The following is a 24013-nucleotide window of genomic DNA, read 5'->3' on the forward strand; positions in this document are numbered from 1 at the left end:
CTTTGAGGATTCAGATCTCTACCCAGCAACAACCTTTGTTAAATTAAGACAACTCGGAGCACTCCTGAAGCACCTTGACTACCCAATCGATAGGCCATAATCTGCAACTAGCAACATCCGCTTCTACCGAATCTAACCCTCAAAAATTAAATGAAATTTTGTCAGATCCTCCAAACTCCTGCTTGTTTGAGGGCTCAGACTTGGTTTGAAGGTTAACTTGAGACAGGTCTGGGTTAGGCAGTCCAGGGTAAACCTCTCCTTAAAATCAACATTTGTGTGAGGTGGGATGGAATTATTTGCTCAATTCCCAGTTACAAGCTGATCAATAGAACTATAAGTGTTGCGTCAACGGCAGCGGTACCACTCCCGGCCAGGTCGTGGCGCTGCTGCGTCCCAGCCTGCAGCTCTAAGCACCAACGAAGAAGAAGTAACGGCAGGCGGAGGAGAAGGACGACGAGGACGAAAATAATTATTACTAGTTTTATTAGTATTGTAAATATTGTCATTACTGGCGCGTTCCACGTTGCGTTTTAGTGATCTGCTGAGGCGAGAGCTGTGAGTTCATCTCAGGAGACCATCTTTACCACGCGAAGACCACTTTACCGACCACCACAGCTGACCTGAGACAAGGATCCGCATCGTCTTTGAGGTTAGTGCGAGTTCAATGAGGCTGGTTTACATTTGGGATTCAGGCTGTCGGCGAAGCCAAGGTATAAACTGACAGCTGAATACACCAGTGTAACTGTCTCGAGTTGAAATAATGCCTACACGACTACAGAATTACGGTCACGAATGCAGATGAGTAACAAATCTGTAACTGCTGCAGAAATGATTTTAGTGATTCTAAATCATCGGCCTCCGTGAAATGGCTCAATGTTGGGCTAAAGTGGCACTTAGCATAGTGTAGCACAGCAGCTAAATCATGCACATCAGTAAGATTGTCTGTCTGTCCCTGTCTTTGCTTATCTTTCTCTCTCAGTGTCTCTCTGTCTCCGCCTACCTGTCTGACAATCTCCTTCCCTGTCTCACTTCCTCTCTCTCTCTCAGCTTACCTGTCTACCTCTATCTCTGCCGACCTGTCTTCTGCTATCTCCCCCTGTCTCTTGCCTGTCTCACTCTCTTGCTGTCTCTCTCTCACCGTCTGTCTCCCGCCACTGCATGGACAGGTCTCACCAGTCGCTGTTGGTGCTTCGACACATGCTGAACTGTTAAACATGAAACTTTGCTGACTTTGTTCATGTCCTGTCCTTATTTTAGGTGATGGTCTGCTGGTGACCGGGGTGCCTTGACCCCTGACCCCTGTGGTGAATGGCTGTGAGCAGGTGGGGCTTCACCTTCAGGGTGACGTCTGTTTGCTGCCCTGCCAGAAGGCAATCAGTCAAAACTAAGAGCTGGATTCTGAGCCAGGTGAGTGCAAACGGTCTGTTTTTTTTTCCCCTCCAACATCAAACTGGTTTTATCTTTTTAATGAAAGCTGGTGGTTGTTTATCAGATGAAGCTGCTCTGTTGTTGAAGACTAGATGCAACTTAAAGGAAAGCAAGACACCATCAGGGGAAGTGAGAGCCTTCTCTATTCAGCCTGACTGACTCATGTAGATCCTCATTCCTCCAGCTCAGAGGAGTCTATTAACGTCTAACCAAGGGTCAACTGGACGGTTTTCCAGTATTTTATTTGGGAACCTTTCCGTAACTCTTCACCATAATAGCAAGATTGCTATCATTGGCTGCTCATTCCTGATTTAAGCTGCAGGGAGTCACTGGAAGCTAGCTCATTTGTACCAGTAGAGAGGCAGCAGTCTCCGAACAGTCGGTCCCCTCCATGGGACACACATCCACTCTTTACAGAGGGCCTGTTCACTTCTGGACCCCTGCATATTGCCCTAGAGCAAGTTAGCAGAGTGAGCATCAAAATTGCCCCCGGCCCTGACCCCCAACAAGCAACGATGGCAAGGAAAAGCTCCTCTTTGATATCTGTGAGGATTCTCAATCATCCAGGTCGTAGTTATCCATCGCAGTGTTTCGGTTTCTCTCCAGTTCTAAGCTCGCTGAGGGCAGAGCTGGAACATACAGCCCTTGTGGACCATGCTAGTGATCTGGGTGCTCATCTGAGAGTCGTTGGCAGGGACGTTGGCAGGGTTGTTCACAGTGTGGGTGCTTCCCCTTTGTCTCCTGGGTCACATGGTGGTGAATCACCAGGGCTCATGAAATGGTGTGAACTTTCGGATTGTTGGCAGAAAGAGTGGCGGACTGCTAGTATGTGGGTGATAGGAAGTGCCTCAGCCTCCACCTCTGTTGGATGGTGGTTTTTCCAACAACATGGATGCTTCCTTGACACGCCTCTTGAACCATTAACAGAGCGCTAATGGTGGCTCACGGTGCTTCAGAAGCATAACACACAAACAGTATTGATGCATTAGCCTGTCCGTCGCTGCTCTTGGCTGCTACCTCGCTGGCTAACTTGTTTGTGGATTGCCGTGGTGTGGTGTAAAAGGTCAACCCATGTGGCCCAACAACAACGTGAAAAATTGCAACTCGTCACCTAACGGTGACCTGACTCCACCCCAATCCGAGTACTGCAAACTCCTTTGTAGACAGAAAGCTCATTTGCTAAATTATTGATGCTAATTGAGCAACATGGTTAGATGGATGATAGATTTTGATGCGGATGTAATCTCCTTAACACAAATTGAATTCGCTATTGTACAGTACCCACAAGATGAGGATGAGGGTGGGACATGCCAATAAAGTGATGTGATAAAGTTCATGTATTGTGAATGTGTTTATTCTTAATCATTTTTAATTGTCATGGGGCTTTTCATTCATTTCCTCTGCAGGCATTTAACTGGCAGTTGATCTATGAGACACGTGCCATGGTTTGTGCATCGTGGGCCGTGGCGCCACCAAACAGCCTGAGATACCACAACACTAAGCAGCTGACGCTGTCCCACCCGCTTCATCCTGCTGTACGACCTCATTGCGAGGGGACGGGCCATTGGGAGGACTCCATCAGTCTGTGTGAACTAGTGCCCCAAGGTGAAGTGGACAGTCTACAGACAGTGTTGGAGGTCCCGGTGTGCTGGGATGCGAAACTTGGGGATCTCCTCGGGGTCCCCGTCTCCTCCGAGTTCTGCTTTCCACTGACCACAGTGGACGGCAGGAGACCAGATGATATCAGCGTTGGTGTTATCAAGAGACAACACAGTTGCTTCAGAAGCCTGTTTGAAGGAGAGAGCTGTCCTGCTCCTTTCACCAGTGGTTCCCACTTTTACTGCTTTCATTGCTTGGGCAGAGAGCCTGCACTGAGCCGGAGAACCGCTACGCAAACCGGAGCGGAGAACAAGCATTTAGCTGTTCCTCAACAGTCTAGAGCAGCTTTGTGTAGCCATACGGAGACTGTTCAGAGCGACGTAGAAGAAGATGGTAAACGGGAGGAGAAACTGGCCCTGATGTACGAAAGACTGAGGACGGAGGTAAGAATGGCTATCAGGAATGTGTCCTATGTTTCTATAGGTGTTTCTATACTATCTCCATCTCACTAAGAGAATATCACGAGAATATCGCCCGCAAAAGTTGTTTCCTTCAGTCATTAGCAGTGAAACTCATGCATTTATTACACACACTGATAATCCCAAACATATTTTTTGCCCCTGAGTTGCGGTCAAGTTTTTAAAATGAACAATGAACAGATCGATGCTCCACTATTGACTCATACTTACAGCGCCACCTGCTGGTGACAGGAAGTTACCGGCCTTGAGTTACAAGTACAAAAGGCAAAAAGGTAGTGATACTTTGCACAGAGGTCAGCACTGGTAATATAGACTTTATAACGGTGCCACAGCTTAGTGAGCATGAGAACGCTGCTGCACCTTTCATTGTTATTGAAAGGAAGTGAATCAAGCACTAAATAGCCATGTGAATGAGTTCCATTGGAATGTGCATCCTTTTTAAATAAACAAAGATGTCTAAAATACCAGGCCAACATGTGGATTGGTTTGGTGGCGTTGCTGCAGTGGACTGGGCCAGTTGGGATGGCTGCTTGTTGTCATCATGGGTGGATGATGGATGGGTGGGTGGTGGGTGGAGGTGATCGAGGTTGTCCTCCAGGAAGGTGTCCTCCAGGAGGTTGTCCTCCAGGAGGTTGTCCTCCAGGAAGGTGTCCTCCAGGAAGGTGTCCTCCAGGAGGGTGTCCTCCAGGAAGGTGTCCTCCAGGAGGGTGTCCTCCAGGAAGGTGTCCTCCAGGAGGTTGTCCTCCAGGAGGGTGTCCTCCAGGAAGGTGTCCTCCAGGAGGTTGTCCTCCAGGAGGGTGTCCTCCAGGAGGTTGTCCTCCAGGAGGTTGTCCTCCAGGAGGTTGTCCTCCAGGAAGGTGTCCTCCAGGAGGTTGTCCTCCAGGAGGGTGTCCTCCAGGAGGTTGTCCTCCAGGAAGGTGTCCTCCAGGAAGGTGTCCTCCAGGAGGGTGTCCTCTTCTCCAGATTGCAGCTGGCCTTCTTCATGTCTTTCCGTCTCTTATCTTGCCGCCCAGTGCTGCTCCCCCAGTAAAGAGCGCTGGTCACAGCCGACTGGTCAAGGATCTGAGCTCCCTCTGGAAGTGGACTCTGCTCATCTTCTCCTTGAGGTTATAAAGCCATAAACGTGTGTAGTGGGGAGGGGGGCATCACTGAGGTTCTCCACAAGAGCAGCTGTGTCGTCAGTCTGTGTCGTGAATGTAGATGTGAGCTCCACTTTCTGACCAGTTCAGGTGAAGGGAAGAAGGGGGTGTGAGGAGGGGAACAATCAGGTCCCAAATCTCCCAAATGTGACTTATTTCAGAAAGTTTTCAGCCCTTTTCTGTCTGCTCTCTCTGCAGCTTCCGCGTTTCTTCCAGAAGAACCATGATTACTCGATGTATTCAGCAGATCTGGAATTCATCAATGGACCCTTAAATATGAAGACCAGGTAAAGGGGGGGGGGGCGATGCGAGCCTGTTTTTATGGCGGGGGCTAATCCGCCTGTTTTCACAGAGGACGTGTGCGGTACCAGCTCTTCCTCTCCCTTTGGCGCCTTCTGTCTTTGTGTTATTACGCTGAGGTTCGGTTGGAGGTTCTGAAGCTCACCAAGCACATGGAGGACGGGACCATCAAGGCCCGCTGGAGGGTCAAAGGTCTTCCATTTCACTCTGTGCTGCTGCGCTTCTACTACAAGGACAAATCTCAGCTGTACAGGTATCGCGCAGCATCATCACAACCTGCGATTTGACATGTGTTTGTCTTCCAAACGAATGCTACGTGGCTACACAAAGGCTTCACAAATGCTACATGAATGCTACACAAATGCTACGAAACTCTTCCACGGGTTAAGGAGCCACAGCTCGTGAGCCTGAGCGAGGGGAGGAGCATAGATGAGTCTGTCAAACAGCCAAAGAAGCTCAGCTTCTCCTAAAATGTGTTAGAACATGTGAACCTCGAAGACCAGTTGTCCTGGTTCGTCCTGGTTTGTCCAGGCCTGGACGCTGGGCTTCTGCAGAGCTAGTTTAGTCCGTTTGGAGCTTGTAAGACTGGAGACAACCTGCAGTTCATGCCAATAAACCTCCATCAACTTTCCTTCCTTCAGCCTGAGAGGTGCACTTTCAGATCTCCGGCTCTAATTTTTAACTATTAATAAGAATCAACGTTGGTTAGTAAAGGGTTCTAATGTCCTGGCTGGTGCTGCCCTCCGGTCGGCTGTGGTTCTGTCCGTGTCCTGCTGACAGCAGAGGACAACATTAACTAGTGTTGTGTTCTGTAGGACCTCAGACGCCTTCTCCACCTTTTACCTGGGAGAAGATGGACTCATTCACTGTCACAGAGTTGAAAAGGTGAGTTGGTGACCGTTTTAGAGGATGGACGGGGACTTTATAATGACCTCTGACACAGCAGTGGTGCTACTGTTACTGTCCCCACAGGGGCACATGCATGAGCACATGCTTGCATCAAGCAGAAAAATTACCCCAAAGCCTTTTTTTAGCTTAGGCCTTCTAAACCTTAAAGACTGAGTCAGAGGCCCCCTCCAGTACCCCCCCAGTACCCCCCCAGTACTCCCTTCAGCACCATCCAGGCTTATCTTGAGGTTATTTGAGTCCAACCTGGTGAATTAACTGCCAGATTTCTAAAAGCATGAGGGGCTGGTTTGGTGTTCCATGTCCAGGATTATGTTGTTTTTATTTAGTTTTGGAATTGATCTTTAATTTAACAGAAGAACTTGAGCACTCATAGATTTTCTCAGAGAGATGTGGGTGGATGATCCATCTATATGTGGAACATCCCGTCTGCTCCTCTTTCTGGGAACGAAGCACCGCCTCTCCAGGTGCACCATCTTGGTGGTCCGTGCAGTGCCTGTAACAGTCCGAGCCCTGAATGGAACTGCCAGCCAGTTTGGTGACCTCGGCCTCAGTTACAGTAGAACCCCAAAGACTCCAGGGTCTTTAGCAGAGTCTTCAAAGGTTCTGGTACCGGTACTAAATCAGTCACCCAAGTTGGAGTAGCACTTTCCTTCAATATAGCATATGCGATGCTACTGTTGCTAACAGTGGTGAGCATTTATCTCCTTATTTACCAATTTTAGTTATAATCAGCAAGGTACCGAACCCACAAATGCCCCCAAAGAGCCCCGTGATGAATGACATCCAGGGGTGGAGCTGCCCCCGCCCGCGTGTGTCCCCTCACCACCCCCCCGAAAAGGGACCAAGCGGTTAAGGAGACAAATGAGTTCTAATCAGGTCGTGAAGGCCGTCGGTAGGTATGGCTGCTACCTTCAGTCCCAGCTGAAGCAGATAATCAGCAGCAGGTCCTTGGTGTCTTCCAGATGATGCCAAGTCAGCCCCCCATCCTGTCCAGGGTCACTTCGCTCCTGGCCAAGACTCTGGTGGCGCTCGGGCTTCAAGAGCAGCGGCCGGCTCTGAACCTGCTGCCCCTCCTGCTGACCTCACTCCGACAGGCGAGAACCCCTCAGCAGGACTGATTAGACTTTCCTCTCCGTGGCTTCCTGGTTCGCTGTCCACGTCCTTCCTCGTGACCCGCTCCAGGCTGTTCTGTTGCTCTGTATTTGGTCCTTGACTGGAAACCTGGGAGATAAACCGGGAAGGATTCAAACCTTTTAACTTGTTTTTCAGTTTACAGCTTGTCAAACTCACAAAAAAGGAACTCTAGCTCTAATGTCGCGCCTGCATGGTAAATGCTGCTTTTTTGGTGAAATGTTCGGCGTTCCGGATGGTTTTCAGCTGCTAACCAGCTCTTCCCAGCATTCCCAGCAGCCTTACGCACTGTAACCTACGTAGGACAAAGACCTGGATCTTGCTGTCTGAAATAAAGCTGTTTGGGTTAAATGTTGTCGTCATTTCCACAGGGGTGTGCGTGCTCGCTCAGTTTCTACAGGCTTCACAGTCAGCCGTCGTCCTCTTCATCATCATCTTCAGCAATAATCGATAAATCAGCCGACCACGTGCACGCCGTGGCCTCGTGCTCGGGAATCCCTTCGTTGGGTGTTTTCTTTAATCCTTTGATGTTGCCGTTCAGAGCATTTCTGCTGCTCTAACGCGTCGACATCTTCCTCCTCTGACTGGACGTCAGAGGAGGTTACTCTGGGAACTTTGGTCATTGAAACTTGTCTCTGTTGATCGTTGCTCTCAGGCCTCGAAACACTCACGTGGAAAAGCTTCACTCATGTTTCTTCTTTAATCGAGTGAAAAACAATGAAGCCCAATTAAATTGTTCCTCTCCTCCCCTCCTCTCTTGTCCTCTCCTTTCCTCCTCTCCCCTCCTCTCCTCTCCCCTCCTCTCTTGTCCTCTCCTTTCCTCCTCTCTTGTCCTCTCCTCCTCTCCTCTTCTCCTCTCTTGTCCTCTCCTTTCCTCCTCTCTTGTCCTCTCCTCTCCTCTCTTGTCCTCTCCCCTCCTCTCCTTTCCTCCTCTCTTGTCCTCTCCTCTCCCCTCCTCTCTTGTCCTCTCCTTTCCTCTCTCATCCTCTTCCCTCCTCTCCTTTCCTCCCCTCTTGTCCTCTCCTCTCCTCTCCCCTCCTCTTCTCCTCTCCCCTCCCCTCTTGTCCTCTCCCCTCCTCTCTTGTCCTCTCCTTTCCTCCTCTCTTGTCCTCTCTTCTCCTCCTCTCCTCTCTTGTCCTCTCCTCTCCCCTCCTCTCTTGTCCTCTCCTTTCCTCCTCTCTTGTCCTCTCCTCTCTTGTCCTCTCCTCTTCCCTCCTCTCCTTTCCTCCTCTCATGTCCTCTCCTCTCCCCTCCTCTCTTGTCCTCTCCTTCTCTCTTGTCCTCTCTTCCCTCCTCTCCTTTCCTCCTCTCTTGTCCTCTTCTCCTCTCCCCTCCTCTCCTTTCCTCTCCTCTTCCCTCCTCTCTTGTCCTCTCCTTTCCTCCTCTCCTCTCTTATCCTCTCCTTTCCTCCTCTCCTCTCTTATCCTCTCCTTTCCTCCTCTCCTTTCCCCTCCTCTCCTCCACTTTTAATTTTACCATGATAAATAATCTGATGAGTGAAACAGTGTGAAACAGGAACATGAGAGGAGGGAGGAGGAGGATGATGAAGATGAGTAAATAATAATGAACGTAAACGTCAGCTCACGGAGAAAAAGATGAAAAAGGTGATTTTATTCTGATGACACAGGCAAGTACACCAGTAAGACCATCACATTCCAGTATGACTGAACACACCATTTTAAGCATAAACACAATGACAAACTTAACATTTTATATACATTAAAAACAAACAAAAGGGAAAACATTCCCTCATAAATGTAGTTTGGAACACCTTAATATGTCTGAATAACGTCATAATCAGCTATCATGAATATTAATTCCATACAAAAACAACTGTTCACCATCTAATCATCAAGCAATTCTACATGATGGTGAGAAAGACTGTAGAAAAATAAAGTGGTAGAATAAAGACCAAATGCCCTTGATATTTAGGTTTTTCATAAAATCTACAGAAAACGTGGATATTCTGGTGTTCTTCGTGTCCTTAAAAAAGCTTGTGGAGTTTCAGTCCAGCTTCAGGCAAGGATCCTCCACAAAATGGAGGTGAAGGTCAAAACGCTCCATGTCTCCAGTTCTGTCTGCTGGTTTAGCTGGGATGGTGGGAGTGGGAACACTGACTGGAGGACTGGGCCAACTGGAAACAGGGGACAGAAGATTATTGCAGATTGATCAGGTCTCAGGTCTCCCTCTGATATTCCCTAAAACTCCTCAATACAGCAGCAATAATTCTGGCGGAGGAACACAATTATTCCAACATTTACAGAGCTCCTCCCAAAAGGAGCAAAAGAAGGAAAAGGAATGAAAGTGCAGGTGTTTTGATCTGAGCAGCCTTGTGGAGGGGGAGGCAGTGAATGTGTTCATGGACTCACCCCTTCACCCCTCAATCTGGAGTGATCTCCGTTTCCTGGTGCACCACCACTTTGGTGACAGACATGTCTGGATGCTGCTCTTTGGCCTCCTTGATGGCCTGAGCCAAAGCCTGGAGGAGAGAATGAAAGAGTGGCAGCTGCACCTTCAGGGCTGAGGACAAAAGAAGAAGGAGAAGAAGAAGCAGCAGCCTTTTTACCTTGTCATGATCTATTTCCGTGTCTCCAGTTATGACGATTCTCTTCTCAATCCGTGTCTCCGAGATTCCTCCTTTCACCGTCTGCAGAGGAAGGTCACACATGAGGATCAGCCCCAGGAAGGATGCACCTCCACAAGAAGTCCATTCAGACGTGAAGAACACGCTGAAGCAGAGATCTGCTGTGACCCCAGAAGCTGCCGCCTCTGTCACCCGCCTCCTCTGACTTTAATCTGCCGACGGGGTCACCAGTGCTAACAGCTAAAGGAGGATCCAGGCCAGAGCTCGCCATCCTTTCAAGATTCTAGAGAAAACTTGGATGGAACGCTGGCCCACGAGCGGCACGAGTCGAAAGGAGCTTCTGGTGCATTACTGATCACTAACTGTGTCCTAATGGGATTTAAAGACGTTGGGATGTGTAAAATGTAAATAAAAGCAGATGACTTTGATCTGCTACATTCGGCGGCATTTGCTCCAAAACTATTCCAGACAAGGTTTTATTTACCTTCTACACGACGTCATGCATGTTCTCCGTGACCCTAGTAGCTACATAAAGGTAGCTACCAAGGTATGCCCCCACCCCCATTTGGATTTAGTTTTCAACCAGAACAAACACCGAACAACCACAACACTAGCACCATGACCATGCTGACAAGAAGAGTCAAGTTACAACATCATTGGACAAGAACCATCTGCCTCAAAGACCCTCAGGGGGAAAAAGAAGATGTGCACGTCTCCATTTATGTAAAGGGATTTTATCTGAGGGTGGACTGGAAGCATAATTAATATCACTGTTATTAGCATTAACTATCACTGACTCCTATAAACTGAGCTGAACTCTAACAGGACCTCAGCATTGCTGCTAACCTGCATCGGCTGTCTGCCTGTCTGCCTGTCTGCCTGTTTCTGTTGGCCTGACCATGAGGTTTTCATGGTAAACATGAACACTGAGCAGACCTTGGTAATCTGGGTAGTGGTGGTGGTGCTGACGGTCTCAGATGTGATGGTCTGTGCACTCAACAGCACTCCAGAATCCTTCTCTACTGGGCCGTCCACAGGCTGTGAGAGACACAACATCTCAAATGATTTCACAGAACGGACCACTGCACGTGTGACAGGTACAACAGAGACTGAGAGGAATTCTGCTACATTTACAAAGTGCATGTTAGCAGCAACGTTGTCTTGGAGGACCACTTCGGGAAGTTGAGGAGACAAATTCTGAAAGACCTTAAAACATCTAATTGTTCAGTGGCTACAGTCGTGATGCTAATGCTCAAGGGTAGCGCAGGACCGTCTCAGGCTAGTTCTACTATGGAGAACATGCTTGATTCACTGAGCAGCTTCCTTTGGTGCCCTATCTCCTCCTCCAGCCGGCCCACCCTCAGCAGGAAGGTCCCCCCACCTGAGTCAGTTCCTGCTGCGGCTAGGCTAGCATCTACATCCCATTTAACTTGAAACAGAAGCACACTGATGGTTCGTACTGAAAATTAATATCTATATCTCCATCTGCTCTCTAAAAACATGCAATAATGCCAAAAAGACCTCCACCATGAGGGCCAGTTAGCTGCTCTGCTTCAGCTCAGAAACATCGCCTGACGCTTCAGTTCAAGGCTGCCGTCAAAACACCAAAAAGGCTCAGATTATTTTTTGTTTTCATTTTCTTTCCTGTCGTTATCATGTTCGAATCACTCCTTAATTGTTGCTTTAAAAAAAGAAAAGCAGGAAAATATACTCACAAGGTCACACACATTCAGCCAAGACTGCTAAACTGTATATTTCCTGTTTTTAATAGCAAATCTTGTCAATAGCCACAAATTCGGAGCCTCGTGCGGGAGACAGGTTGGACCAGGTTGTGATCAGAGAAGATCAAGGTTTAGTCTAGAGGCGTGTTGAGTCTTCTGGATGTGCTCCTCACCTGTGCTGACTCGTAGGTGATGGTCTTGGTCTCAGAGTGACACAGGGGGGTGTCTCTATAGGCGACCATCCCTCTCAGAGAGTTTGTTACATCTGAGATGGTGATTGTCTGCGTTTTTAGCACCGGAGACTGGAGGGAACAGAGCAACCATTAGTCAGCTTCTCAGGACAAAAATGCTCCTCAGCATGAAAGTTCTCCCCAGTGTTCCCCTCTCCCCCTCCCTTCTGTGCCTGTTTGTCCATCTCCAGGCTGGGCGGGGCTGCCCCCCCGTTCACTCCCATCGGACTCTCTACCGGACCATCACCTACACCCCCGCCCCTCCCACGCCTGTCTTTGGTTGGCAGTGTTCCAATGCCATCACCTGTTCCTGCCCGTCTCGACCAGCGGCTTCCAACCTCGCCGTTGCATCATCAGTACACCTCATCAAAGACAACGCCTCTGTGTTGCTATGGTGATGGACAGACTGACAGAGCAGTTTAGACAGGAAGCTCCAGGGACTCTGATGTTTGCAGCTCCTCAGGAGTCTGTCCACGGATTCCAGTGATGTTGAGGTCAGAAGATTGTGAGGACCTTCAAGAAACCTTCAGCTGGAGCCTCTGGAGATGGTCCAAGGTGGATCTGAGGTGTGTTTAGGATCATCACCATCCACAGAAGCCGTCTTCTTTTCTTCTTCCACTTTTTTTACGGCTGATCTTCTGCTTTCTTCCAGTTTGTTGGAGTTTCATTGAATCATTCTTCCTCAATCATTCTATCTGTGAGATGTTGCCACGAAGCATGATGGACCCTCCCCATCTCACAGCTGGACAGATGTTCATCTCACCAGATTCTGTGTTCCTTTGCTCACAGCAGCCAAAGAGTTCTAGGAGAACCTCCTGGTTCCACAACACTGGTCTCTAAAGCCCATCAGACTTGTCTGGATGTTCTTTATCAAACTTCTCAGGCTGATTGTTGTGTTGAGGATGCAGGAGATGGTTTCCTCTAATGACTCTTCTGTGAAGGTCAGATCTGTGCAGGTGTAACAGTTGAACAGTGAAGCCCAACTCCACAGTCTGCCAGATCTTCCTGGAGGTCTGAGATCAAATCGGGTTCTGACTGGTTCTCCCTGATATTCCTCCTGGCCTCACAGACCTGATCTTCCTCCACTGGTCCTGAGAACGGACATTTCTGAGGAAATGATCTAAAGACTCTTTAGTATCTTCTGACACGCTTCTCCTGTTTTGTGGGCTGATCATAGTCAGAGTTCCAGACAACTGCTCAGAGGAACCACAGCTGTTGGTTGTTGTGACAAGATAATGATAACAACAACAATAATAACAATAATAACATTATTATTACTACTACTAATGCCTCCTGCTTGGTTGGAGACTCGAGTGTATGTGTGGACTTGGTGGTTTTGGACTCACGGCAGGTTGCAGCTGGTCGTTGATGTTCACTGTGCGAAACGGTGAGTTGGTGGTGAGACGCTTGTCCCACTCACTGGGCCGAGGTTCTGGTACTGACTCCATGAAGGTCCTCTTCAGCTCACTGATGCTGTTATGGTGTCGGATGGTCTCAGTCTGGGTCTTATCCAGATCCTTTAACAGCAGCAGCAGAAGAAGAAGCAGACGTTGGCAAAGGCGCTTCAACGAAATGAATTCTGACGTCACTTCACTTCTTCTCGTTAATGTTCAAGATTCTGAAAATTCTTTTTCACTTCAGCCTGGAGTTTGAGTTCCAGGCTGACGAGAAAGGATCAAACCGGGATCAACAAATCAGGCCACAAAGACACTGATGTTCTGGGACGTTTGTAGAAAAAGGCGTGAAAGGAAGTGAAGACAACGTCCTGCAGGTAGTAAGTGGAACACCAACCTCCAACATTAAATTGCTGTGTTTGATGTAGATGGTTTCACCCTCAAGTTTCTTGACTCTTTTCTGTGAAGAATAGAAACAGGAAGAGTTGGTGGGCAACGATCCAAACACTTTCCTCAACAACAGGGATGAACATGCTCCACATGCAAATGTCCCTGCAGTACTGGAGGTGCACAGGAGGGGCAGCGTGACTCCAGGGTGTCCCTCTGCACCATAACCAGAGCTGGATGGACAAGATCTACATCTTCTACTTTTGTACAAACTGATCTGGGTTTCTGGGTTTCTGGCTGCAACCTGAGAGACTCTGACAGTCAACAAGGCGGGACCAGACGTCCTGGGAGCTCTACTGACCAGAAGTCCTGGGAGCTCTGGTGACCAGAAGTCCTGGGAGCTCTACTGACCAGAAGTCCTGGGAGCTCTGGTGACCAGAAGTCCTGGGAGCTCTACTGACCAGAAGTCCTGGGAGCTCTGCTGATCAGACGTCCTGGGAGCTCTGCTGACCAGAAGTCCTGGGAGCTCTGGTCACCAGAAGTCCTGGGAGCTCTGCTGATCAGAAGTCCTGGGAGCTCTGGTCACCAGAAGTCCTGGGAGCTCTGCTGACCAGAAGTCCTGGGAGCTCTGGTCACCAGAAGTCCTGGGAGCTCTGGTCACCAGAAGTCCTGGGAGCTCTGCTGATCAGAAGTCCTGGGAGCTCTGGTCACCAGAAGTCCTGGGAGCTCTACTGACCAGAAGTCCTGGGAGCTCTGCTGACCAGAAGTCCTGGTAGCTCTGGTGACCAGAAGTCTTGGGAGCTCTACTGACCAGAAGTCCTGGGAGCTCTACTGACCAGAAGTCCTGGGAGCTCTGGTCACCAGAAGTCCTGGGAGCTCTGGTCACCAGAAGTCCTGGGAGCTCTGGTGACCAGAAGTCCTGGGAGCTCTGCTGACCAGAAGTCCTGGGAGCTCTGGTCACCAGAAGTCCTGGGAGCTCTGGTGACCAGAAGTCCTGGGAGCTCTGGTCACCAGAAGTCCTGGGAGCTCTGCTGACTAGTAGGTGCAGCTGTGACAATGATGAAAGTAGCCATGAATCAAGTGAAGCTTGACACAAACATCAAAGAAAGATGAGGGAATCGTGCAGGCAACATTCTGGGCCTCTCTGTGTCAATCATGCCGGAGCTGGAGATGAGGAACTGATGAGAGCACAGACCTTCCTCATTCGGGCCGTCTCCATCTTTGCTTTGTTCTGAGGAGTGTGCTGCTCCATCAGAGGAAAAACACAGTTACTGCGTAAGAAGATCATCGTTCACATTGACAATGTTGACTCATATTGAACTGGAAATGAAAACATTTGGGCCTCAGTCTGCTGGGTCAGCAGTCACATTCTGGGCGCAGAACTTTTGTAACCTTCCCTCCATTCCTGAAGTCCCTCAGTAGGTGCTGGTAATGCAGGTACCTGACAGTCTGAAACTGAGGTCATCATACTATCATCACATGAGCTTCACAGATCTTAAGATCATGGACTGGATTCTATGCTGGTTCTGCTGGACCTCAGTGCTGCCTTTGATACAATTAACCAGAACATCCTGTTACAGAGCCTGGAGCAGGTCACTGGAATTAAACTGGTTCAGATCATGATGTTTCCTTCTTATATACTGGCGTTAGTCACGGAGTTCCACAAGGTTCTTGGACCAGAAGAAGGTTCTTGGCAGAAGAGGACTTGGACCAGTCCTCCTCAGCTTGTAACTGGTTAGTTCTGGATCCAGAGTAAACCGGGCTGCTCCAGCAAGGTCATTGATAGGAGAACGAAGATCCTTCTCCTGACTGACAGGATCCCCAGAGGCTCGGCCCCATCATATCTGGGACAGTGATGGCACCAGATCGTCCCAGGAGACTGCTCAGGTGACCACAGGATGTCCAAATACACCTTTGAAACCATTTACCCACATGTCTGATAGCAAGACTCATCTGAGGTGACAGACTGAGGTGCTGTCACCAAACACTGAGGAGAGGCGTCAGAGTGAGCACACTGAACCCAATAAGCGCTTTAATGCCTTGCCTGAGGGCAACTGGGCAGAGCTCTGGACTCTTCCTAGCTCCCGAGCTAAGTAGTCTGAGCTAGTAGTCAGACTTGCATCATGGGATTAATGTCTGTTCATCATGCAAACAAACCTCACTGTTTTTGTCTCGTTTGCCTGCGCTGGTGGTCACAGAGGGGGGGTGCCTCCGCTCTCTCCTGGACAGTGTCTGCCAGCACAAACACACACGCAAGCACGCACACACACACCTTCGTTTACATGACCTTAACTACATGTGGTTCATTTGCTCTTGTCCTCTTTCTGTGAGGCCCCTCCCCCCCATAGACATTATTACCTTCATCTCTGAGGTGGACTGTGGTCGGAGGTTATGACCCTTGGCAGACTCTGGCTGGTTCTGCCCCCGGCCTTCTGCCTTCCTGTCACCACCGCTCGGGTCTTTGGGGGTGGGGCTGTCACGGTGGTTCGAGCGCAGCAGGGCGGAGAGCACTGGTGATGGGACTGGCTCCCCAGGTGACAAGGGTGACATGATGGGGGCACTGAAAGGACGGGGGGTTCTGTTGTTGGGAGTGGACACCATGGCTACAACATGGAAAAGAGAGACAGAGTCATCAGCCAACACTCGATGCCCAAAAAACAAGCTGGTCTAAACCAGTTTATTCTATACTGCTGCCTGTCTGCTGAACCTTCAAAACACCCTCACAGCGTCACCAGTGTCCCAGCACCGTGGCCATGAGATGTAAAGTTCAAATGTTAGAACACGCTGACCCAGTTAGTTTGTGAAGTTCTGACCCAGTTCTCCATGTGTACATGTGTGCTAACATCTTTGTGCTCTTCTGTTCTAAACAGCAAGACAAGCAATCAAACTGAAACTGTTAAAAAAATTAAAATGTTGCACATTTTGGCGAGAAGAGGCGTTCTGAGTAGTGCAGTAGCCCCGGGACACGTGTTGCTCGTCAGACTGTTTGGGCTTTTACTGTCCTGCACCACCTGCTTGAGGGTGGGCCCCTGAGTTGCTGAGCGAGCCCTTCGGGATGCTGCTGACCTTTCTGTGGCGGCAGGACCAGTACGACTCCAGTGCTGCGACCCTCTAGATAGGCTCATCTAGAGTGACGTCCTACCAGACTGGCAAACCAGACTGGGATGCATCACCCCGCTATGTGCTTGCCAATCTACAGAAGGATGCCAGCAGCTCTTTGGCGAGAGGTGCTGCTGCTTTGCCTTCTTGAGCAGCGCTGTTTTTGGCAGGTTAGATTATCATCCAAGTACAGGAGCCAAATTCTGAAGTCAGAGACCTTCTCCACATGGTCCCTGTTGGGCTCAGCTCAGCCTCTCCGTCAGGCTTTTATTGCTGTACAGTGGTGTCACTTCATCCACCTCCAGACGGTTGTGATGTGTTGTATGATGACACAAAGACCCAACCAGGTTGTTCTTATGAGCTCTTTTAGCAGAGATTTAGGTGGTGCTAACGTCCCTTCATCCCTTCGTCATCAACATCAAGATTCACCAGACTGAGCGTTGTGCACCCGTGTTTGTGCTACCTGGATTTCCTTTTCATTTAAGCTGGGTTCTGCTCAAGGTTTATGGCTGTTAGAGGGCAGCCATGCTTCCATTTGTTGGTCTCGGGAGTTCAGGATTCCTGTTCTATTATGGCTGAGGCTTCATAAATTACATTTACTTAGAAATGAATGATTGAAATCAATCAAAAATTAGTAAAAAATAAAAACACACACACACACACACACACACACACACACACTCACACAGATTCTGAACATGTACCTCCATCCAGACTGTGTGTGTTCCTTTTGCTGGAAGATCTCTGGAACAGAGGAGCCGGGCGGTCAATCAGAGAACTCGCCTGTCTGGTCTGAGCTTGGGTGCGACCGCTGTAGCGAAACTTTGAGCCCAACGCCAGGAACTTCTTTGGAGTATTTGTGGCCTCGGTAGCAGTCAGCCTGACCCAAAACATGTTTTCAATTCGAATTTCAGCCGTGAACTGAGGTGAAAAGAAGAGGTAACCTACCTAAAGAAGGCATGATGCTCCACACACACCTTCCACAGCTTCTTGGCTGCTTTGTAATTAGGCAGTTTGAAACCGATCGCGCTCTCATACTGCTCCACCTGACAGGAAGCACACTGCAGTCATGGTTCCATTCACAGCTGGTTACAGAATGAGAAGAAGTCTTTCGATTGAAAAGCCTCTCACCTCGGATGGTCTTATTTTGATGAAGAAACTGCTGCGCTTGTAAGAAACCTTGAGGACTTTGGGCCATGGAAAACGGTTGATCCGCAGTTTATCTTTATAGACCATGAGACCACTGGAACACACCCCCAGTGTGATGTCCACACCATCCAGATCCTGACAGACAGTTCTTCATTAGCCTTCTAGAGAAGGTACTGCTGATTTATTCATTATTATTTATTTTACCTGAAAGTTTTAAATTAGAAGAAGAAAAACCAGAACCCACATTTGTGGAATTTTCTTTTTTTTGTTGATTTCATTATTAATGCAGCCATTTCTCTTTAATAAACACAGAACAGGACCATCGTGCTCACCTTGGCTGGGTGGAGGTCCACGCCGTACATGGACAATTTCTTGGCGTTCTCCAGAAACATCAGGTCTGCTTGGGCCGGCGTCATCGACCTTCATCCACAGCAGAAACATCAGCAAAGTGTAAGAAAACATGAAAATGGGAACTTGAGCCACGTGTTCAGCAAAAGCAACACAAACAAGCCAAACTAAATTGTGTTATTTCACTCCAGGTGGAGGCAATGATCTAACCTGTAGGTCTGGTGCAGCTCCATCATTTTGTCCTCCAGCTCCTTGGTCTGACCATGGGCCATCTTCATGTCCTTTGCATAGTCAGTGCCGTGAACCTCCGGGTCATACTCGCCCAACTCTGACTGCAGGGCGTAGGAGCCCAGCAGGGCCAGGGTGACGAAGGAGCATGGCAGGTGACCCTGCAAGATGTCCTGCCTCAGCTGGAGACACAGGTAGTACCTGCAGGACACAAACGAGGATCAAGAAACATGGACGGGAAGTTTAATTGATTACACTAATTGCTAACAGGTAGAGCTTCCTCTTTGAACTGATGTTGATCTTGTGGCACCTGTTGCATGCCAGAAAGTCCACGTACCTGGTGATGTCCTCAGACAGCTGGGCTGGATCTGCTGGGTAAAACTTCACATTGAAGGTAAAAGTGCAGATGGCACCTTGAAAAAGAAAAGGCAGCGATTAGAAAAGTGAAGAGGAGCGAAATCCCAGTAAATATGTTGGTGAGAGGCGCCGAGTCATCATCTTCACCTGGTACCTGCCTGCGGATCTCCTTGTGGAGGTCCATCCAAGTCTAAGGAGACAGATGTAGATATCAGTACATGTGCACATATGCACGGTAGTGTGTGTTTGTGTGTGTGTGCCTGTGCTCTGCTGTTCCATCAGTGCTTGACTGGACCTTCTGTAACTAACAGCTCACCTTTCTGACGGGTGTCTCCCAGATTGCCAGCCCATAATAGTCTTTCTCCAACAGGTTGAGGTGGTCACACACCTTGATGAACAGCTCCAGTCCTTTGCAATGTTTCTGACACACACAAATATTCAGATTTATACACAGAAACTCAGAATAATGGAAGCTGGACAGTGACGTCATAGCTAAGATGAAATGGAGGCAACAGTCCTGAGACGTGTCTTTGTAGCGTCTCTAGAGGGACGTCTGCTGCGTCCCTGCTCTAACTCTGGCCTCCCTCAAGTCTTTAGTGAGTGTGACTGAAGACAATGTGGGTGTTCTTACGTCCAGCTCACACTCGTACAGAGTGTTGTCCAGCAGGGTAACTTTGATCTGGAGGGTCTTTGGTTGACGAGGGACTCTGGGAGATTTGACCTTCTCCTCCGTCATCTTCTCTTTTTTAAAGGCCTCTTCAGACTCCTGTTCTTCCTCTTTCTTCTCCTGCTCCTCATCTGCCACCTTTTCCTTGATGCTCTCATTCCCCTGCTCAGCTTCACCTGCGTTATCGTTGTTTTTCTCAGCCGGGACAACCTGAAAGACACAGCAAGAGTGTGGTGTAAACACTCACCACAAAAGTGGGGACTGACCTGAGGACAGAGCCAAGGGAAGACCTGAGGACAGAGCCAAGGGAAGACCTGAGGACAGAGCCAAGGGAAGACCTGAGGACAGAGCCAAGGGAAGACCTGAGGACAGAGCTGGGGATAGACCTGAGGACAGAGCTGAGGGAAGACCTGAGGACAGAGCTGGGGATAGACCTGAGGACAGACCCAGAGCTGGGACAGACCTGAGGACAGAGCTGAGGACAGAGCTGGGACAGACCTAAGAACCGAGTTGAGGACAGAGCTGGGACAGAGCCGGGACAGAGCTGGGGACAGACCTGAGGACGGAACTGAGGACAGAGCTGGGAAAGAGCCGGGACAGAGCTGGGACAGACCTGAGAACTGAGTTGAGGAAAGAGCTGGGACAGAGCTGAGGACAGAGCTGAGGACAGAGCCGGGACAGAGCTGGGACAGAGCTGGGGACAGACCTGAGGACGGAACTGAGGACGGAGCTGGGACAGACCTGAGAACTGAGTTGAGGAAAGAGCTGGGACAGAGCTGAGGACAGAGCTGAGGACAGAGCTGGGACAGACCTGAGAACAGAGTTGAGGAAAGAGCTGGGACAGAGCTGAGGACAGAGCTGAGGACAGAGCTGGGACAGACCTGAGAACAGAGTTGAGGAAAGAGCTGGGACAGAGCTGAGGACAGAGCTGGGGACAGACCTGAGGACGGAACTGAGGACGGAGCTGGGACAGACCTGAGAACAGAGTTGAGGAAAGAGCTGGGACAGAGCTGGGGACAGACCTGAGGACGGAACTGAGGACGGAGCTGGGACAGACCTGAGAACTGAGTTGAGGAAAGAGCTGAGGACAGAGCTGGGACAGTGCTGGGGCAGGCCATCCTGTCATCCCAGCAACTGTGGGCTCTGCTTATTTTCCTGATTTAACTCGTTAGTGAAGAGTGTTTAATGGATTTAATTTAATGGATCCAAGAGAGGGGGCAGCAGTCATGTGGCAGACTTTTACACACCACAAACAAGTTTCCTCCCTTCTCACCATTCCAGCCGAGCTCGTGTCCAACTGGCACATGAACTACTGATATATCAACTTAAGTGTGTGTAGACTTGAGCGGGGGCTGAATTAGGCAGCAGCAGTTGGACCACATGATGCTGCTGTGACCCTGCAGAATTGGACTGAAGCGTGTTGACATGTCCTGGGTGTCCATCGTGTCTCATTTTCCCTCCACATCACACTTAATGGAGCACCATTGCTGTCGCACCACAGCTCCAGAGCCTTTTTTGTCTCATTTACTGTGACGATGTAGGATTGGACTGAAGACACTGACCTGAGCCTCGGCACTGCTCACAGAGTGCTGATCCTGGGCGGCCTCTCCCTCGGCTCTCAGCTCTGGCTCAGGATCAGCAATGGGGGCTTTAGTTTCCTCCTCATCCTTGTTGTCTCCAGCATCGCTCTCGCACTGCGAGCGCCGCTTTAGTAAGGACGAGAAGAGGCGGGAGAGGCCGCGGCCAGAGTGGCGGCTGCGAGGCTGCAGATGTTCCTCCACGGGCACCGCTGTTCTTGTCTCGATGTCAGATTCTGCCTGCTGCCTCTGTTCCCTCTGGTGGTTCTCCACCTCATCTGTTGTCATGGCAACTGCATGTATAGAGAGTGAAACAGTCAACATTACAGGCTGTAAATGCAGGATTAGTACTTAGGAGGAAAAAGAGACTTTTTGATTGGCTGGGGGGGGGAGACCCAGAACAGGCCTGGAACTTATTTGGATGGTTATTTCTGTGTCAAGCGACTGTAGATGTGATACATTTCCAGGTTTGCAGAACCATTCAGAAAAAAGGGCGGTGCACTATAATGGACCATTATCCCACCGGCACCAAAAACAATAGCTCCAGATCACACATCTTCCCAATGTACTCCTCTGTCCTCCCTCCGACCCTCCCACAGGTCACCCCCCTGTCCCTCAGTACACATTTACACAGGTTTCCCACCTCGGTCCTGACCCAAAGCACCAGTGCTCTACTCATCAAGGCTCTGCTCACATCCCATTTCACTCATGTTAAAGCGTTTCTGTTTCTGCTCCAAAACAGCTGCTGGTTTTACATGAACACGCTTCTTTGTGTTACCAGACCAGCAGCCGGTGTTTGTGTTTGCCACCACAGCCCTGAAGGGACAGACACCATGGAAAAGGACAGCATCAGTGAGAGTGAGCGACCTATGGTCGAGATCTGCACCTCAGGTGGGAGGATCTGTCCTCAGGACAATTATTGGCCATGGACTCCACAAATCTGCCTTGAATGGAGGAGTAGCATGAAGAAAGCCATAGCTAAGGGTTAGTAGTTCCTCACAAGCCCCCAAGAGGACACAGCAAACAGGTGGAGAGAGATTCTCTGTCAGAAGAGGCCCAATTGAACTTTCTGGCTTACATGCAAAAGGCTGTATGTGTTTGAACCCCAACACTGTACAGACTAGAACATGGTGGGAGCAGCATCATGCTGTGGGGCTGCTTTTCTCCAACAGGGAGATGGAAGCTGCTCAGAATTGATGGGAAAGTGGACGGAGCTAAATTTAGGACAACCAGAAAACCTGTTAGAGGCTCTAGAAGACTGTGGCAGAAGATCACTTCCCAGCAGGACAATGACCCGGACATACAGTAGAGCTGCACTGGCTCAGATCAGAGCACGCTGACGTGCTCATGGTTGCTGTGGAAGACTCGAAACCTTCTGTTCATGGATTCTCTCTATCCAGTCTAACTGAGACGGAGCTCAGCTTCTGAGGAAGAATCTGTTGGGACTCATGTGAGCTGTCCCAGGAAACCCCGAACCTGCACCAGCAGATCCGGGGATACATTGCTTTTATGTTATTAATAAATATAGTGTGCGTGAAATAAGTTGTATATTAGGGCCGAAGAGAGCAATCAACAGTCTCCGCGATGGTTTTTCAGCAGAAAAACAAGAGTCCACTGCAATAACACTCAGTGTCCCCACACAAAGACGCCATCAAGGCTCAGTTGTACACAGAAGCATTTCAGTAACGGGCCCATTCGTGCATTTACACGTCAGTTATAATCACATTTGGATACCCATAAGGTTCTATGATGCTAAAATGGGCACTGATTGACTGAAGCTGTCCATTATGTAATCCCGGCATTGTCTACAGAGCAGTTCCATTCTAAAATTCATCAGAACAAAGTCCCCACCGAGATGTATTAAAGCGCTGCATGTTGGCGCTGAATCGTTCAAGAGGCTTTGATCGTGAAAACCAGCGTGATAAAACCAGTCGATTCTCTTTGATCGGCGTGCTGTGGAAACACTCACCGTTGTGTTGAGATGATCCAGGAGAAAAGCAGCTCAGCGTTCCCTACAGAACAGACAGAACCATCCTCCTCCTCCGCCTCCTCCTCCTGCTGCTGTTGCTGCTGCTGCTGGAACAATACTGGCTTTGGGTACCAGCGGGGACCGTCCTGGGGCCTCTGTGCCCTCAGTCTGGTCTGACAGGGACGCAAGACGCGCGTCTGCTCACTCTATGTGGCGATGTCGAGTCTTTCTTTCTTTCTTTCTTTCTTTCTTTCTTTCTTTCTTTCTTTCTTTCTTTCTTTCTTTCTTTCTTAACAGGCAGATAGACAGATGGATGGATAGATATCATCCATCCAGCATCCATCCATCCAGCATCCATCCATCCATCCATCCATCCATCCATCCATCCATCCATCCATCCAGTCATCCAATAACATTCATGTTTTCTCTTAACCACGGCACATACATGATTACAATCACTTCTATTAACCGTATCGTAAAAAGAACAAAATGGCTGAACGCAGCCAGTAAGAAACAGCCTGTAAGACATAGCTTTGGGTTTTGCCTTCCGCTCGTCGTAGGTGGAGGAGGGCGGGGCCGTGTGGAAGAAGGCGTGGCCATGTCTGTAATGAAGCAGGTTTATTTCAGGCACAGCCAATGGGAGCGCTCCTCCAAGCATCCATGGCAGATGTCCGCTCTTATTTTCCAAGGATTGTCATACCATGAAAATCAATTAATCCGTTTTCACCATCAGTGAAAAGCGTCCACAAAATTGCAGCATTTTCTGACCGATAAACTAAAGAATAGACGGATGATAAAGGGTGTAAAGCAGTTGATGAGATGATTTATTCACGATGATGAAAATAAACATCGAAAGTGCAGTATCATTTAAATCACAGAAGGATTAAGAGCAAAGGAGGGATTTAGAAACATATGTCTCAGGTCAGAGAGTCCAAGAAAGCCGTCGCTATTGTCACATTAGCTGATGACACAGTGTTAAATGAACACAGGATGAATGAATTCATTCGTTATGATTGAAACCAGAGACCAGAGCTCTCTGTTTCCAAGTGAGGAAAAAGCCAGGTGGGGCATTTATTCATCATTCTTCTTATGATATATAAATATGACATAAATTATGTTAAATACACACAACAAACAAACAAAAACAACCCAAAAGCTGCTTTTTGCACAGTCTGTTTTGTGGCAGTGGTTAATCCAGTTCTAACCAGTAGGTTAGAACCATTTGTCTGTTCTGGTTTAATGCACCTGTATCTTCAGCAGTTTGAACAGATGGTGGCTTGCGTCTTAATTATATTATGGGCTTCCTTGGGGCTACAGA

The 24013-nt window shown here is 49.0% G+C and overlaps 2 protein-coding genes across 7 annotated transcripts; one reads left to right on the forward strand and one right to left on the reverse strand.

Moving 5' to 3' along the window:
- Positions 1–384: 384 nt before the first annotated feature.
- On the forward strand, positions 385–7336 carry LOC101074279 (uncharacterized). The gene is made up of 7 exons (XM_003969246.3): positions 385–649; positions 1258–1407; positions 2835–3470; positions 4844–4932; positions 4998–5198; positions 5761–5830; positions 6817–7336. The coding sequence occupies exons 2-7, from the start codon at positions 1309–1311 to the stop codon at positions 6970–6972; spliced, it is 1251 nt and encodes a 416-aa protein (XP_003969295.2). The 5' UTR covers positions 385–649; positions 1258–1308; the 3' UTR covers positions 6973–7336.
- A 1230-nt stretch (positions 7337–8566) lies between these two features.
- LOC101074058 (protein 4.1-like) lies at positions 8567–22979 on the reverse strand. 6 transcript variants are annotated; one of them, XM_029844969.1, is made up of 21 exons: positions 22696–22978; positions 20712–21019; positions 19114–19359; positions 18799–18903; positions 18630–18672; positions 18463–18538; positions 18108–18326; positions 17882–17969; positions 17532–17684; positions 17349–17446; positions 17105–17280; positions 15660–15904; positions 15459–15533; positions 14497–14544; positions 13312–13374; positions 12867–13037; positions 11464–11592; positions 10506–10607; positions 9552–9632; positions 9355–9464; positions 8567–9119 (listed from the first exon to the last, which is right to left on the reverse strand). In XM_029844969.1, exons 2-20 carry the CDS (start codon positions 21012–21014, stop codon positions 9366–9368), a joined length of 2520 nt encoding a protein of 839 aa, XP_029700829.1. In that variant the 5' UTR covers positions 21015–21019; positions 22696–22978; the 3' UTR covers positions 8567–9119; positions 9355–9365. The 6 variants fall into 6 exon arrangements, with proteins under 6 accessions (XP_029700829.1, XP_029700832.1, XP_011607672.2 ...); XM_029844972.1 differs by lacking the exon at positions 11464–11592 and having other exon boundaries at positions 22696–22979; XM_011609370.2 differs by lacking the exon at positions 14497–14544.
- Between the last annotated feature and the right edge of the window lie 1034 nt (positions 22980–24013).

This window comes from Takifugu rubripes, chromosome 12 (assembly GCF_901000725.2).
Source record: "Takifugu rubripes chromosome 12, fTakRub1.2, whole genome shotgun sequence".
NCBI lineage: Eukaryota > Metazoa > Chordata > Actinopteri > Tetraodontiformes > Tetraodontidae > Takifugu > Takifugu rubripes.

Coding starts and splice junctions, on each gene's coding strand:
- LOC101074279 (XM_003969246.3), top strand. CDS start 1,309: ATGGCTGTGAGCAGGTGGGGCTTCACCTTCAGGGTGACGTCTGTTTGC. Junction 5,199..5,760: donor GACAAATCTCAGCTGTACAG/GTATCGCGCAGC, acceptor TGTGTTCTGTAG/GACCTCAGACGCCTTCTCCA. Junction 5,831..6,816: donor ACTGTCACAGAGTTGAAAAG/GTGAGTTGGTGA, acceptor GGTGTCTTCCAG/ATGATGCCAAGTCAGCCCCC.
- LOC101074058 (XM_029844969.1), bottom strand. CDS start 21,014: ATGACAACAGATGAGGTGGAGAACCACCAGAGGGAACAGAGGCAGCAG. Junction 15,905..17,104: donor CACACACAGTCTGGATGGAG/GTACATGTTCAG, acceptor TCCATGTTGTAG/CCATGGTGTCCACTCCCAAC. Junction 13,375..14,496: donor AGACGGCCCGAATGAGGAAG/GTCTGTGCTCTC, acceptor TATTCTTCACAG/AAAAGAGTCAAGAAACTTGA.